The sequence below is a fragment of the Montipora capricornis genome, chromosome 9 (assembly GCF_036669925.1).
Source record: "Montipora capricornis isolate CH-2021 chromosome 9, ASM3666992v2, whole genome shotgun sequence".
In the NCBI taxonomy this organism is placed as follows: domain Eukaryota; kingdom Metazoa; phylum Cnidaria; class Anthozoa; order Scleractinia; family Acroporidae; genus Montipora; species Montipora capricornis.
In genome coordinates this window covers 18,572,653-18,587,652 of record NC_090891.1, presented here as the reverse complement: position 1 = coordinate 18,587,652, position 15,000 = coordinate 18,572,653, and the positions used below count along the sequence as shown (strand labels likewise).

Sequence of the window (15,000 nt, the reverse complement as noted above, 5' to 3'; positions counted from 1 at the left end):
TTCAAATCGCCAAAACTCTCTATTATCGATTCAAAATTCAACAAAAGCTACAAGTAGTAAATAGTTCTCAGAAACTACAAAAGTTCGTTGATTCTACTCTCGAACTGAACAAAAAACTATCAAAAACGAAATCAAAAAACCCTTGTGATCCCTTCTGGAGAGAACAGACACACAGCCGAGACTGTTCTGTGCCTGCCTCATACGGCCCGAAAAAAAGTACCGTAGTACAAGGGTACTTGACCATAGCTCTTGGCCGAGAAACTAATCCTAACATAAAGGCCGAGAAGCGATCAGGATACTGGATATTTAGGTAAAAAAGTTGTAGGGATACGGGATATTTGGGGGGGGGGAGGGTGGGGGCAGTGGAAGTGAGGAGATACGGCATATTTTTTAAAGTAGGAATGCATTGCGTATGTGTGGTAGTGCACTAAGTTGACAGTGTTTTTTCCATAACTGCGTTTTGTTTTCCAGGAGATTCAAGTTGTCCTTGCGTAATATGTAGCTCTAATTGTAAACGACATTGTTTAGGTATCGTAAATCATTACAGATGCCATGGTAGATGTCTTTGCTAAATCCCCCCTGAGAAGACATGTGGTTCAGTAAAATACTAAACACAGAACGATTGAAGAAAATAAAAGGAAATCGAGAAACATTTGGCTTCAAGGCTGACATGTTGAGCATTCACAACTTCCTTTTCACCACAAACTTAAGCGTGTATTATGAGCTTCTGACCGCTTTCCGAATCCAAGACAAAAGTTCACTGAAGTTATTCCCTATCCGACGGGGTTAGTATCTGGATGGGTGACGTTGAAATGTGCGACTTGCTGTCAGGAACATATAGACCATTCCGGAATTGCGAAGGGAACTGGGACGAGTTTCAAATTTGAACCAATCGTTAAATTGACACCATCACATGAAAGATAACATTATGATTGGCCATCTGTCCAAGTTTGATGCCTTAAAGCCGAAGAGAGACGAAGTTACGGACTTAGAAACATTATTAAAATCCATCCAATTAACTCTTAAAGTTTCTTACGATTTCTGTAATATTCATAAAAATATGCAAACAAAGTGATTTTCACCTCTAATATTTCCAAATAGTAGGGCCAAGACAGGATTTTCCAGTTGTCCAAAATCTGATAAAACTTTTTTAAGAGTTTATATGGTTTTAGTACCCTGGCTGCCAGACAGGTTTTCAATTGCTGCCAGAGGTTTTGCTCTCTCAGAACGACCGAATAGGCGAGGAAAAACCTCTGGTACAGGCCGTTGAGTTCTTTGAGAAGGCCGTTCCAATAGACCGTATTCATAAAGGGCGTTCAAGAAATTATTCTTTTGTCTTTGTGCTAATCATCCTAACTAGCCTCACTTTGGAAAAAAAAAATTCTTTTGAATTTTGCTCGTGTTTACGAGGATATTTAGGATGATTAGCAAAAAGACAAAATAATGATTACTTCGCCGACATTTATGAGTACGGTCTATGGGATACCGTGTCTTATCACCCACCGATTAATTTCTGCGGGCTGTCATTGGATAAAACCGATCACGTGATACAAATTGCACGATGGTTATCAGAGGATATCCGTCGTCCGATTTGATATCCGTCGTCTAATTTAATTTCTACGAAAGAAAAACCAGGAAACGAGCAAACGTTCAAGCTAAACTTTTGATTGATCATGGAAAACGAAAAAAATTCGTTTTGCAGAAGCCAGTGATGGAGAAATGACCAAGCTGGTTTACGATGCCGTACCAGGCAACACGAAAACGTCGGCTAGTTTTAAAATGATGAATGGGAAATCGGGGATCTCTAAAATAGGGAATCTCTAAAAGGGGGAATTACTAAAATGGGGACTCTCCAAAATGGGGAATCTCCTAGACCGGGAAAATTACGAGAGATCTGATGTGTTAATTTTAATCACAAGCTCTGTTTTAACAGTGCAATTGTTGAACCGCTGGTATAATTCGCACAGAAATGCCGGCTATTAAAATAACAACGAAACAGTGCTTCTCTCGTAAAGCTACGGACGAAACATACATATGAAGGAAACATACAATAGAAACGTTATAAAGCTGGAACGGTTTACTTTTTGCCAAAATACCGTATGAAAACAGACAAGTTACTGGCTTTAAATTCAGAAAACCTTGCTCATTACATTTTGAAAAAACGTACAACGCGAGAGGAGTAGAGAAGCGAGTCCTTCTATTAAAGCACCTTTGCCAATTCAACATTACGGTCGAGCAAAAGAAGAAGCAAAATAATCTTATTTTCGACATTTGGTTGCACTGCGGGATATCAGTCGTGAGCGGCATTTAAGAACGCACCATAATAGGGCCTTTTATACGAGAGAAAATAAGCCGCGGCTAACTCTGGCCGCGGCTTACGTAAGCCGCGAAAGGAACTATTTATACGAGTATAAACTCCCCGGCCAGGATAAGCCGCGGCTTGACAAAAGCCGTGAACGTAGATTTTGTACCATTTATACGAGGTGTTCGCGGCTTACGTAAGCCGCGGCCAGAGTTAGCCGCGGCTTATTTTCTCTCGTATAAACGGCCCTATAATATTCGAGCATCATCGCGGCTTACTCTGGCCGCGGCGTACATAATACGCGGAAGGAACTATTTATACGAGTGTAAACTCCCATGCCAGGATAAGCCGAGGCTTGAGAAATCCGTGAACGTAGATTTTGTACCATTTATACGGGGTGTTCGCGTCTTATGTAAGCCGCGGCTTATTTTCTCTCGTATAAACGGCTCTAATGTTTCTGTTCTGTAAATCCTTTAAAATCTTGGCCTCCTTGGTGAACATTGCCATAAAATCCTGAGCTGTACTTAACAGCTTTTTTACAATTACATTTTCTGCAGGCTTTCTTTCAGCTTGAAACACTGTTTCAAAGGTCCTTTGACCATCACTTCTTGGCCGACGAGGTCCCAGTTTTACCGAAACTTCAGCAAACCAGCCAATCCGTCCAGCCTTTTCCTTTTACTGGCAAAAGCCAAGGGAAACTTAATCTCAACCATGATCATTTAACATCAACTCGGCTGAGAAAAGACAAAACATTGCCTGTCGCGAAAATATATTTTTTATGGTTTCCTGCTATCGCGAACATCTTTGGGAGAATTTAATATTTCTTTGATTGGTTTTTCATGCTTTTCGTCATCCACTGCTCAGATTTCCCCGTTATGTGTTTGTATGCGAGTGAACGGTGAGGTATCCATCGAATTGAGTACCACGCAATTAAAAGTATTAAGGAAATGACTCGATAAGTTAACTTTGTAACACGAGGATGCTTTGGATTCTACATATTCTCATTACTGTTGAATTTAATTGTACACCACTGTTGCATGAATCGGCCCAATTGCGATGGCTTTTTTGTATGCGTCCGAGAAAAGTAAACACCGTCATGTCTTAACACCATTTCTACTTGCAGACAGCCAATTGAATTATTTGTTGCCCTACCTCGTAAGATGCCTGCGGATCGTGGGTGTAAAAGTCAACTAGTTTAACACAGCAAAAAGGGAGCGGTGTTCATTGCAAAGAATTATAAATTGCTACCTTGCAAGGCCGATCTGTTAGCTCGCGAAGGCCGACTAATATGAATCCCTTGAAACGTAAAGGGACGCTAGGAAATATCGTTTTTTTGTTGACACTGAATTTTTTTCGAGTTGAAGCGAAATTGCCACCGATGTTGGCTTGTAAACACTCCGCAAAGCCCCCTCTTTCATTATACGGCTAGCGGTAGAGAAAGAAAGCCAAGCGAGCCGATCGCTAAAGTCTAAGGCTTCTTCAAAACCTTCACTGGCGCGTCGTTTTATGGATACATATATTAAATAAATATACTGTATGTGAGACTTGCGATCGCAGTAAGAAGTTGCCAGCTGCTGATAGATTTCCACACTACTGTTGCATGACATGACAACCTGTCAACATTTCCTCCAATTACTGTAAAGTGAAAATCGAGCGTTTGTTGATTACGTCAACCGCAATCGCGCCATGCACATAACGAAAGCTGGCTTTTTGTGGTAGTGCACTGTAAGTGCACACTATGTCACCGGGTTGTATGAGCGTAAGAGTGTAAGAGCGTAAGTCCGTGGTGACAATAGGCCCGCAGCGCGTGCATAACTCACGAACACAAACAGGTGTAATGAAAGCGTGCTTGAGTTTGGACAAAATGAGATCCAAAAATTGGCAAGAATTTGTCACGCTGATTAATAATAAAGCCGCTGCTATTTCCAAAACGATGGAATTACCTAATGATAAATAACCTAATCTAGGAGAGTAAATTTTGGATTTTGCAGAAACGATGGTCAACCTCAAGAAATGGGCGATTGTGATCTTTGTGTGAATTCGCACATTTCTTGCCAAACTTTAAAACACTTGAAAGAGAAAAAAACCAAACTAAAGAAACAAAAACCCGGTGGCTTGCCATCATTTTGACACAGATGTATCCTTTGTTTTGCGAGTAAACATGCAAGGTAACATGAAAACGGCGCCCGCTGAATTCGATGTCACTTTCGATTTTGCGATTTACTTGAGCAGCCGAAAGTACGATAGAAAAATTGAACGTAGCAAAAATCAAAAATCTCCCAAAATGTTTTTCGCCGATGGTAATTTTGTATATTTGCGGTTCAAGATTTATGTCATTTTCACGTCGCAAATGTTGTTGCTAAGGCAAAAATTATATTTCATTCTCGATCGACACTTCCTGAAAACTTGCTTCTGCTCTTTCTAATGTTTATTTACTTTTTCATCAATATTTGTTTTGTATAACGCAGGCTAACAAAATCTGTACCTTACTTAGTTCGCATCTTTGAGCGTTAAAATAGAATTTTCGATGCTGTTTCTAACACGGCAAGTCGTACATTTTGAGGTCACCCATCCAGATACTAAACCCGCTGGATAGCGCATAACTTAGTGCAAATATGTCGAGGCAAGGTGTCAAAAGCTCAGACACGCTTAGACAGGGGACTTGAAAATGATTAACATGTCACCCTAGAAGCCAATGTATCTCGATTCCCTATCTTTCTGGGTTTAGTATTTTACTAGTAACCACATGTAACCAAGGCAGCTAGGGTTACCCTAGAGTTAGGGTAACCCTAGCAATCAGATAGGGTTACCGTAGCGCCAGGGTAACCCTAGCTGCCTTGTAAACACGTCGATGCAAAAAAAGAGGAAATGTGTGAGTGCTAGGGTAACCCTTCCTCCTTATAAACAGGGCCGAAGAGAGAAAAAACCTCTGGTTTGTGTGCGAGTGAACAGTCATGAACGGTGAGGTATCCATCAAATTGAGTACCACACAATTAAAAGTATTAAGGAAATGACTCGATAAGTTAACTTTGTAACACGAGGATGCTTTGGATTTTACATATTCTCATTACTGTTGAATTTAATTGTACACTACCGTTCCATGAATCGGTCCAATTGCGATGGCTTTTTTGTATGCGTCCGAGAAAAGTAAACACCGTCATGTTTTAACACCATTTCTATTTGCAGACAGCCAATTAAATTATTTGTTGCCCTACCTCGTAAGATGCCTGTGGATCGTGGGTCCAAAAGTCAACTAGTTTAACACAGCAAAAAGGGAGCGGTGTTCATTGCAAAGAATTATAAATTGCTACTTCGCAAGGCCGATCTGTTAGCTCGCGAAGGCCGACTAATATGAATCCCTTGAAACGTAAAGGGACGCTAGGAAATATCGTTTTTTTGTTGACACTGAATTTCTTTCGAATTGAAGCGAAATTGCCACCGATGTTGGCTTGTAAACACTCCGCAAAGCCCCCTCTTTCATTATACGGCTAGCGGTAGAGAAAGAAAGCCAAGCGAGCCGATCGCTAAAGTCTAAGGCTTCTTCAAAACCTTCACTGGCGCGTCGTTTTATGGATACATATATTAAATAAATATACTGTATGTGAGACTTGCGATCGCAGTAAGAAGTTGCCAGCTGCTGATAGATTTCCACATTACTGTTGCATGACATGACAACCTGTCAACATTTTCTCCAATTACTGTAAAGTGAAAATCGAGCGTTTGTTGATTACGTCAACCGCAATCGCGCCATGCACATAACGAAAGCTGGCTTTTTGTGGTAGTGCACTGTAAGTGCACACTATGTCACCGGGTTGTATGAGCGTAAGAGTGTAAGAGCGTAAGTCCGTGGTGACAATAGGCCCGCAGCGCGTGCATAACTCACGAACACAAACAGGTGTAATGAAAGCGTGCTTGAGTTTGGACAAAATGAGCTCCAAAATTGGCAAGAATTTGTGACGCTGATGAATAATAAAGCAGTTGCTATTTCCAAAACGATGGAATTACCTAATGATAAATAACCTAATCTAGGAGAGTAAATTTTGGATTTTGCAGAAACGATGGTCAACCTCAAGAAATGGGCGATTGTGATCTTTGTGTGAATTCGCACATTTCTTGCCAATCTTTAAAACACTTAAAAGAGAAAAAAACTAAACCAAAAAAACAAAAATCCGGTGGCTTGCCATCATTTTGACACAGGTGTGTCCTTTGTTTCGCGAGTAAACGTGCAAGGTAACATGAAAACGGCGCCCGCTGAATTCGATGTCACTTTCGATTTTGCGATTTACTTCAGCAGCTAAAAGTACGATAGAAAAATTGAACGTAGCAAAAATCAAAAATCTCCCAAAATGTTTTTCGCCGATGGTAATTTTGTATATTTGCGGTTCAAGATTTATGTCATTTTCACGTCGCAAATGTTGTTGCTAAGGCAAAAATTATATTTCATTCTCGATCGACACTTCCTGAAAACTTGCTTCTGCTCTTCCTAATGTTTATTTACTTTTTCATCAATATTTGTTTTGTATAACGCAGGCTAACAAAATCTGTACCTTACTTAGTTCGCATCTTTGAGCGTTAAAATAGAATTTTCGATGCTGTTTCTAACACGGCAAGTCGTACATTTTGAGGTCACCCATCCAGATACTAACCCCGCTGGATAGCGGTTAACTTAGTACAAATATGTCGAGGCAAGGTGTCAAAAGCTCAGACACGCTTAAACAGGGGAGCTGAAAATGATTAACATGTCACCCTAGAAGCCAATGTATCTCGATTCCCTATCTTTCTGGGTTTAGTATTTTACTAGTAACCACATGTAACCAAGGCAGCTAGGGTTACCCTAGAGTTAAGGTAACCCTAGTAATCTGATAGGGTTACCATAGCACCAGGGTAACCCTAGCTGTCTTGTAAACACGTCGATGTAAAAAAAGAGGAAATGTGTGAGTGCTAGGGTAACCCTTCCTCCTTATAAACAGGGCCGAAGAGAGAAAAAATCTCTGGCATCCAGGGTATGGTTTTAGGGGACGCCACCTCAAAATTAGGGACGTTTGTGTGGTCCGTAAGGTCCGTAACTTGGTCTCTGTTCGACCTAGAAGCATCAAACTTGGACAGCTGGGTAATCTCAATGTTATCTTTCATGTGATGGTGTCAATTTAACGATTGGTTCAAATTTGAAACTCGTCCCAGTTCCCTTCGCAATTCCGGAATGGTCTACATACGACCGAAAATTCTATTTTAACGCTCCAAAGTGCGAACTAAACAAGATACAGATTTTGTTAGCCTGCTTTATGCAAACCAAATATTGACATAATAGTTTTTAAGGAGAGCAGAAGGAACTTTTAGGAAGTGTCGATCGAGAATAAAACAATTTGCCATCAGCAACAAAATTTGCGAGATGAAAACATCATAAAATTTGTGCCACGAATATAACACGAATGTAACAAGTTACCATCAGCGAAAAACATTTTGGGGAGATTTTTGTTACGTGCAATTTTTCTATCGTACTTTGGTTGTACAAGTAAAATCGCAAAGTGACTTCGATTTTAGCAGGCGCCTGTGGTGGAGTTACCTTGCGGGTTTAATACTACGAACTCACGACAGAAAGGATGCATCTGTGACAGAATTACGGCAAGACACCGGGTTTTTGTTAGCTTTGTTTTTTTTTTTCTTTTAAGTGTTATAAAGTTCGACAAGATATGCGCGAATCCAACACAAAGATCACAATCGTCCGTCTGTCGTATTTACTCGAATAAGCGCCGCGGCGCTTAGTTAATATTCCTTGTGTCTCCGTTGCGGCGTTTATTGAAAAGGCTCATACCACAAAGACAAAACATTTTTGTCGTAAAATTTAATTTACTTCATGAGTATTTTTTCATGGCTTACCGACTTGAAGCTAGCCTAAGTTTTGGCTTTTATAACAGCCTCGTCAATACTATTCTGCAGGTTTTCAAGAACTGAAGAACGCGAAGATTTTGAAGAGGAAACTGAATGAAAGAGCATCGAGAAAATATTGATGGCTTAGAACCGCATTGCAGCGATTACAATGTATTTTTATCATCTTATGGAAATACTCCAATAAGCGCCGTACCGGATCTGCGGCGCTTATTCGAGTAAATACGGCAAGTCCCTTTGAATGGTACTTGGATACGGGGACTGCTGTGAAGTCCCTGATGGCGATAGCTAATTCCTTTTTTTAAACTTGATTTCATTTTTTATTTTGTTTGGCCGATGAGGCGATGAAGGCTATTTTCTTATTTTCTTTTTTCGTCAAAACGACTGAACAAACTGGTTCCCAAGAAATATTGGAGTATTCGTTCCATGCAAAATACTTCTATTCGGAAGTAATCGTTCTCTGCAAAATAATGTTCACAATGGAACACACAAGAACGAAGCACTGAGGATCTAGAAATAACGTAGAAAATTATCCTTACCTTTAAAGCTTGCCGTTCTCAAAGGAAAAAGCATCTGCCCACTTTATCAAATAGTTTAATATTGTGTCAATCATCGTGGGCAGAAAGATTCCAAAATAAATATTTGCTCTCATCGCAACGACCGCAGTCCGTCACGGCGATCGAGTGGTGTAATACGCCCCCAGAATACCGCAAAGCTGGGAAAAGTGTGGGTGTTCTAATCGCAGCAGGGAATCTTGGAAAATACTGAAGAACGTAAAACTACATTCATCTGATTTAAGCCTAACGCAATATCCGTGGGGTATGCACATTTGAGACTATCAACAAAGAAAAAAGACACGAAACTGGTTTTATAAACAGTAATTATTACAATAACAGGAAATAGTATTTTTTAGACGACGCTCTGTTTGGCGGCGTCGTCTTCCTCGCAAATATAAGCTCTCTAATATTTTGTCAAAAGAGTAGAGCTTATCACGAGAACTTTCCCAATTTTCGGCCAGTATCGAATTTGTATTTTCTATCTAAAGTCACGGAAAAAGCAGTTGAAGCACAATTATGTGATCATTTTAATGGTACTATGACGAGGGTTTACTTGAAGAATTTCAATCAGCATATAAATGCTATCATATAGTGCTGAAACTGCACTTGTCAGAGTCCAGAATGATATTTTGAACGCTTTGACTACATCAAATCCGTTATTCTTCTATTGCTTTACTTATCGGCTGCATTTGATACTGTCGATCTCTCAAATTAGTTATCAAGACTGGCAAATCGTTTCGGCATTAGCTAGGAGCACTGCTCTTACTTGGTTTCGTTCATATCTTCAGTCACGTAAGCAATTCGTTTCTGTCAATGGTATTGATTCGTCACTAAGAAATCTGCAATGTGGAGTCCCACAGGGATCGTCCGTGTTAGGCCCTTTACTGTATTCACTTTACAAAAATCCATTGGGTGATATAGCCAGAAAGCATGGCATACCATTTCATCTGTATGCAGATGAAAGATAACTATATCTCTCGTTTACGTCTAACTGCTCTTACCATGCATCCAACGCGAAGGAGACAGTGTGTTGAAGATATTGGCGACTGGATGCTGTGTAACAAAACTTAAAGTGAATCAAGATAAGACGGAACTTTTAGTTGTTAGTTAACAACCATTCACCGATTACAATATTTTCGGGCGCAAATCCCACGCTAGTTGCTCGGAGTTGAATAGTTAACAACTATTCACCGAAGTGGAGGTGGCTAGCGGTGGATATTTACCGAGCCGCGATATCCACCGCTAGCCACCTCCAATTCGGTGAATAGTTGTTTTAGTATATACTAAAACAGTGAGATAATATACAGCACAAAAAATTAATTTGGATGTTTTCTTCACTTGTCACGGATGCAAATCGGGACGCCATTTTTTCCCGAGTTGCTCGGAGGTAAATAGCACGGGATATTCCCCTCAACCACATCCAAAATGGAGATGATGCCATGTGTCCCTGTAAACATGCTAGGAAGCTAGGCGTTGGATTTGATAAGTATTTCGATTTTAGTGAGGACGTTAATTATAATTTGACGTGCAAGGTCGTTTTTTTCCGCATTTGCGGTATTAAGATTAGGCGGCGATATTTATCCTATGATACTGCTCAGACTATCGTTCACGCTTATATGACATCGAGTTTAGATTACTGTAATGCCCTACTTACTATGGTCTTCCTAAGTATCTGATTGGGTGACTTCAACTTGTGCAGAATTCTGCACCTCGGCTAGTTACTGCGCCGAGAAAGTATGATCATATTACACCGATTCTTAGGCATTTACACTGGCTCCCTGTGCGCTATAGTATTATAAGACCTATGATGATAGGGCATACTCCGTTGCTGCTCAAAAATTGTGGAATAAGTTACCATTGGGCTATCATCGTCAGTCAGTGTATTTAAAACTAAGCTTTTAAGGACGGTGCCTACTGTTGTTATTGCACATATGTTCTGCACATCTCGAGATACTCGGGTTTCCTATGGGTAGTGCTTATTAATACAGGGGTATTTTTTTCGCGGTTCAAAACTATGCGGAGGTAGAACTTAGCAAGTGCTCTTGGTATCCAAAAAGGAAATTGGGGGTAACCACGCATTTTCAGAGATAGTTAAGCTTTAATTTGGAAAATAATGCCATACATTGCTTTGTATTTAAAAGCTTTTTACAAATATTGTTAATTAATTATCTTCGAAAAATGCGTGGTCACCCCCAATTTTCTTTTTGGATTTCAATAACACTTGTTAAGATCTGCTTTTTCCGCATATTCAGTAAACCGCGCAAAAATACCTTTGAATTAGAAGACACCGTCCTTAAAGACATCTTTTTACAAAGTCTTTCGATTTATGTTTTTATTATTAGCTTGAATTGTATTGAATACTGTAGTTTTTAAAATTAATTAAGAATTATGCCGGATATTGTAAAGCGCCACGGACAATTACTGGAGTATGTCGCTATATAAATGCATCATTTATTTATTTATTTATTTATTTGTAATCCTTTTGATTTTCTGACAAAAACTTGAATATCTCTGGAACGAAAGAAGGTATTCCACAATAGAAAACACCATTCTTCATCATTTTGAAAATATTTTTTTTCCTTCATAGGCACTGTAAATGACCTTGCTTTTACGAGTCTGCTATCGCTCAGTGGTAGAGCATCAACTTAACAGAGGAGTCCAATCTCTTAACACTGACTTAAGTTTGTTCCGAAAATACCAGCCGCCTTGTTCAAAAAACTGAACACATTTAGCTTTTCGAAAACCAAAGGTACACATAAAAACTCCAGGTTTCCTTTTATTTGAAAAATTCAGGTGCTTAGGTCTCCTGAAAGGAAGTCCGCATGATGTCCGAAATAATGATGTTGTTCGTTAAATAATGACTATCAAAATGACGATTTATGACCGCGCCAAACTTAAGTACAACAATAAAACGAAACGTGGTGAGGACAGCTGATTTAACTTTGGTCCAAATTGCCTTTTTACGCAATAAATGCCACTGAAAAGAAAATCTTCAGCTTTGGTCAAATACTTTTAAAATACTACTTCAAACTCGATTCTGCTGTATTGATGTAAGCATCACACAAGAGAATATAGTACATTTTGCGCGTTAACTAGTTAATTCTGAGATGATCAGCAAAGCACTATTTATTTTGATAGGAAAAAAATGGTTTCCCGAAATATAATCGGATCTTGGAAAAGCCCTGTGGAACAATGCTCCTGGATTTCGAAAAGCTGGTTCTGCATGTGACATCACTTTTTCGTTACCAAAGAGAATTAAACATCTTCATTTTTGAAATAAATCATGGAACATTTTTATATCTTTATAGAACCCTATATTCTCCAAAACCCTTTTCGGGTTTTCGGAAAAAAGGTTTACTAAATAACCGATGTTTCGGTAACGTTCGTCTAAGGAAATCTAGTATTAGTCTTTTCTTACAAACAGGATTAACGAACGAATCGAAAGCACTCGGATCTCGCCAATTTGATTTGTCAAACCGAACCACCTCAAACGACAGTTAACTGAACAAAGGCCGTTTACACGACAGAAAGATTTAGGTCCAGATCCGTCAAAAAAGCGGTACGTACGGACCCATAACTTTTGTAAAGAAACACTGGAGTTTCTACAGGGCCATGGGCGCAGTATGTTATGCTCGGGCCAACTATTTCGGTCTTTCGAAGCCCGCCCCTTGGTTCTTCTATGATAATACGTTCCTGTTTGCTTGCTGAAGACCAGCAAATCAGGCTTCATTTCATTCGATTTCATAGTTTTTATCAGCCATACCTTGAACAAAACGATCCTGTTTGCCTTAGCTGCTTCAATTCACCCTTTCTTTTAATTGATGCTTCTTCCATGATACTTAAATTTCTAAAGCAACACGTCATAAAACAGAACTCTGTTTTCATTGGATGGGTAAAAGGACGCAGCTTTCCGGTGTTTAAGTAAGGATTGCTTCTATTGGATATTTGGTCGAGTCCATAGTTTTGCAACCAATCCCTAGGGAATTAAAAGACTTAAACCACAACAAAAGCAACACAAAGGAAAACGTCAGCTGCAAATAAACATTTCCGTAATCGCAACTATTTTGTTGTTATTCCGCCTTGTTCAAATTGTACAGTGTTGACTCCACACGCTTTATTCCTTCATTGATCAAACTTTTGGTTTCTGGTGGTGTTGCCTTGCTGCTGCCGTCGTGACTCCTTTTAAAGACCATACCATAAAGGGGGTCCCTTCTTGATAATAGCCAGCAGGTTGCTAAGAACGAATTCTAAGCTAATGGAGGAGGCGATACAGCTACGGAGATACAGAGTAGGCGATGATGAAATGAAATGTCGATTAACATAGCCCATTTTCCGAATGTGAAAGCTCACTAAATCGCATTCTCTTTGTGTTTTGCTTGATTGTACTTTCCACACAAAGCTAGCGATGAGGAAAACTAGATCCTATTTCATTGCCATATAGACACAGTTTGCAGCGATCTATTTATGGAAGATGGAATAATCACGAAATCCTTACAATAACGAAAAGTATGACACGTAAAAATGAACTAAACTCAAAACAAGGCTTTTTTTCTATTTTTTGGCATAAAGCAAATTTCAACCGCGCCTTTGACGTTTGCTGAAACGCTAGACTGATTAATATCTTTCCACTTGTTCCAGCCGCCGCAACAAAACAGAGCACGTGGCCTGCTCCGCATTAAAAGGAGGAACTTTGAGATTTGAAATTTACCCAGAGGTGACCAGAGAGAGGCCATATTCAAAGGTAGTAGTTGTTGCTTAGTTGCTTGTTACACGAGTGGTCACTGTGCATGCAAAGCTACCGAACTGGAAAACGTTTGTGCTCCCTTTACACTGAGTTTTTTTGGGAAAGTCTTGTCCCAATCCTAGAGGAATGTGAAGAGACATACACCTAAGGTCCAGTTTAACTTATTCCTTCCATAAAGTTCATTCTGTCGACAACAGACTGAAGCCCTCTTGTTCTTGTCAAGCTTGAAATGGCCTCTTTGTTTTTACTCAGCAATATCTTGTCCTCCTCCAAAGTCCACTGTTCTTTGCCTACTAATTAAACAAATCAGGGAATCCGTTGCTGACGTCAATGTTTGCATTTCGTGTCATTAACATATGAGAGGTACAAGGGGACAGAGATGTTCACCAAAATCAACGTGCATCAAAATATTGCGCATTTCTTGGGATTTTTCATATCGCAAAGTGAAGCAAAGCTGTTGGTTCGAGCACAGCAACATGAAAAACAAGATAAAGTGCGTTCGTTGATTTGGTGTGAATAGAGGATGCCGAATAGACTAATTTTGATATATTAAAATTCAGTCCGAAACAAAAGACATCATCTCGAGGCTCTGAGGAATAAATATAAGGATTTGTATGAGTTTATTCCCCAGAGCCTCGGGATGATACCTTTTGTTTTGGACTCAATTTTAATACATCGAAAGTGGGCTATTGAAGATAAATTCTGGATTCTTTTCGGCTCTTCGCGTTGCGTTGGTGAAAAGCGAGTCCGCGGACAGTCATACATGATTTGGCTGCAGTGGTTCAGTAAGGTTGATTCTGTCATTCTTCTACGTATCTTAGATGTTGGCAGAAATGTCGACAAATTAGTTCTAATTCAAACCTGTATCATTCTGTAGATATGATGTTGCATCTTCCAGCTTGCCCGAGGTGACAAGCAAGGCGTGGATAATTTGCGGCACTGTCCATTTCGACTCCAGCCTCTGAAAATTCAAAGAAAATATCATTACGAGTACAACTTGCAACTAGTAATTACCATGAGTAAATGAAAAACTGCCGAGAGGTAGCCAAACGGAACACATACCATGGTAAGTGCGTTAGGTATGGTGAGATGCGCAACAACGCTGCCCTTAATACTGTGGGCACAACGCAGATATCACGAATCCACAAATCGCAAATGAAGACGATTAGAATGGCTGCCTTGTAACCTCGGTAGCAATAAACTGAAAAGTGACAAGATCTTCTGTACTCCAGTTCTACCATAAATGAGCTCTCTATTCATTGAAGTGCACCAGCCATGAGATATGTCGAGAAACGAAGGCAACGATAAAAATAGCAGATTTGGCGACATTTGCCCGAAGCCGCCATTTTGGCCAAGTTGACAACTCTTTTGACGAAATTTCGCCAAAGAGCCGACGACTCAGCGACTGTGGCGGATTTGGCAAAATTTCGCTAAACACCTAACCCTAACCCTAAGCCAACGAAAGCGGCGGATTCGAAGAAAGCGGCAGGTTTGGCGAAAATGGCGGATTC

At 39.9% G+C, this 15,000-nt stretch overlaps 1 protein-coding gene across 2 annotated transcripts in view; it reads right to left on the bottom strand.

Annotated features, from left to right (window-relative positions):
• LOC138015510 (telomeric repeat-binding factor 2-interacting protein 1-like) overlaps nucleotides 1–15,000 on the bottom strand; it is a 40,806-nt gene that overhangs the window by 7,997 nt on the left and 17,809 nt on the right. The window contains exons 12-14 of one of the 2 annotated variants that reach the window (XM_068862576.1): nucleotides 14,351–14,450; nucleotides 12,509–13,782; nucleotides 9,747–9,798 (exon numbers count right to left, since the gene is read on the bottom strand). In XM_068862576.1, coding sequence (XP_068718677.1) covers nucleotides 13,646–13,782; nucleotides 14,351–14,450 — 237 coding nt within the window. In that variant the 3' untranslated portion in view covers nucleotides 9,747–9,798; nucleotides 12,509–13,645. The remainder of the gene's footprint in view (nucleotides 1–9,746; nucleotides 9,799–12,508; nucleotides 13,783–14,350; nucleotides 14,451–15,000) is intronic. The other variant, XM_068862575.1, reaches the window with a different exon arrangement.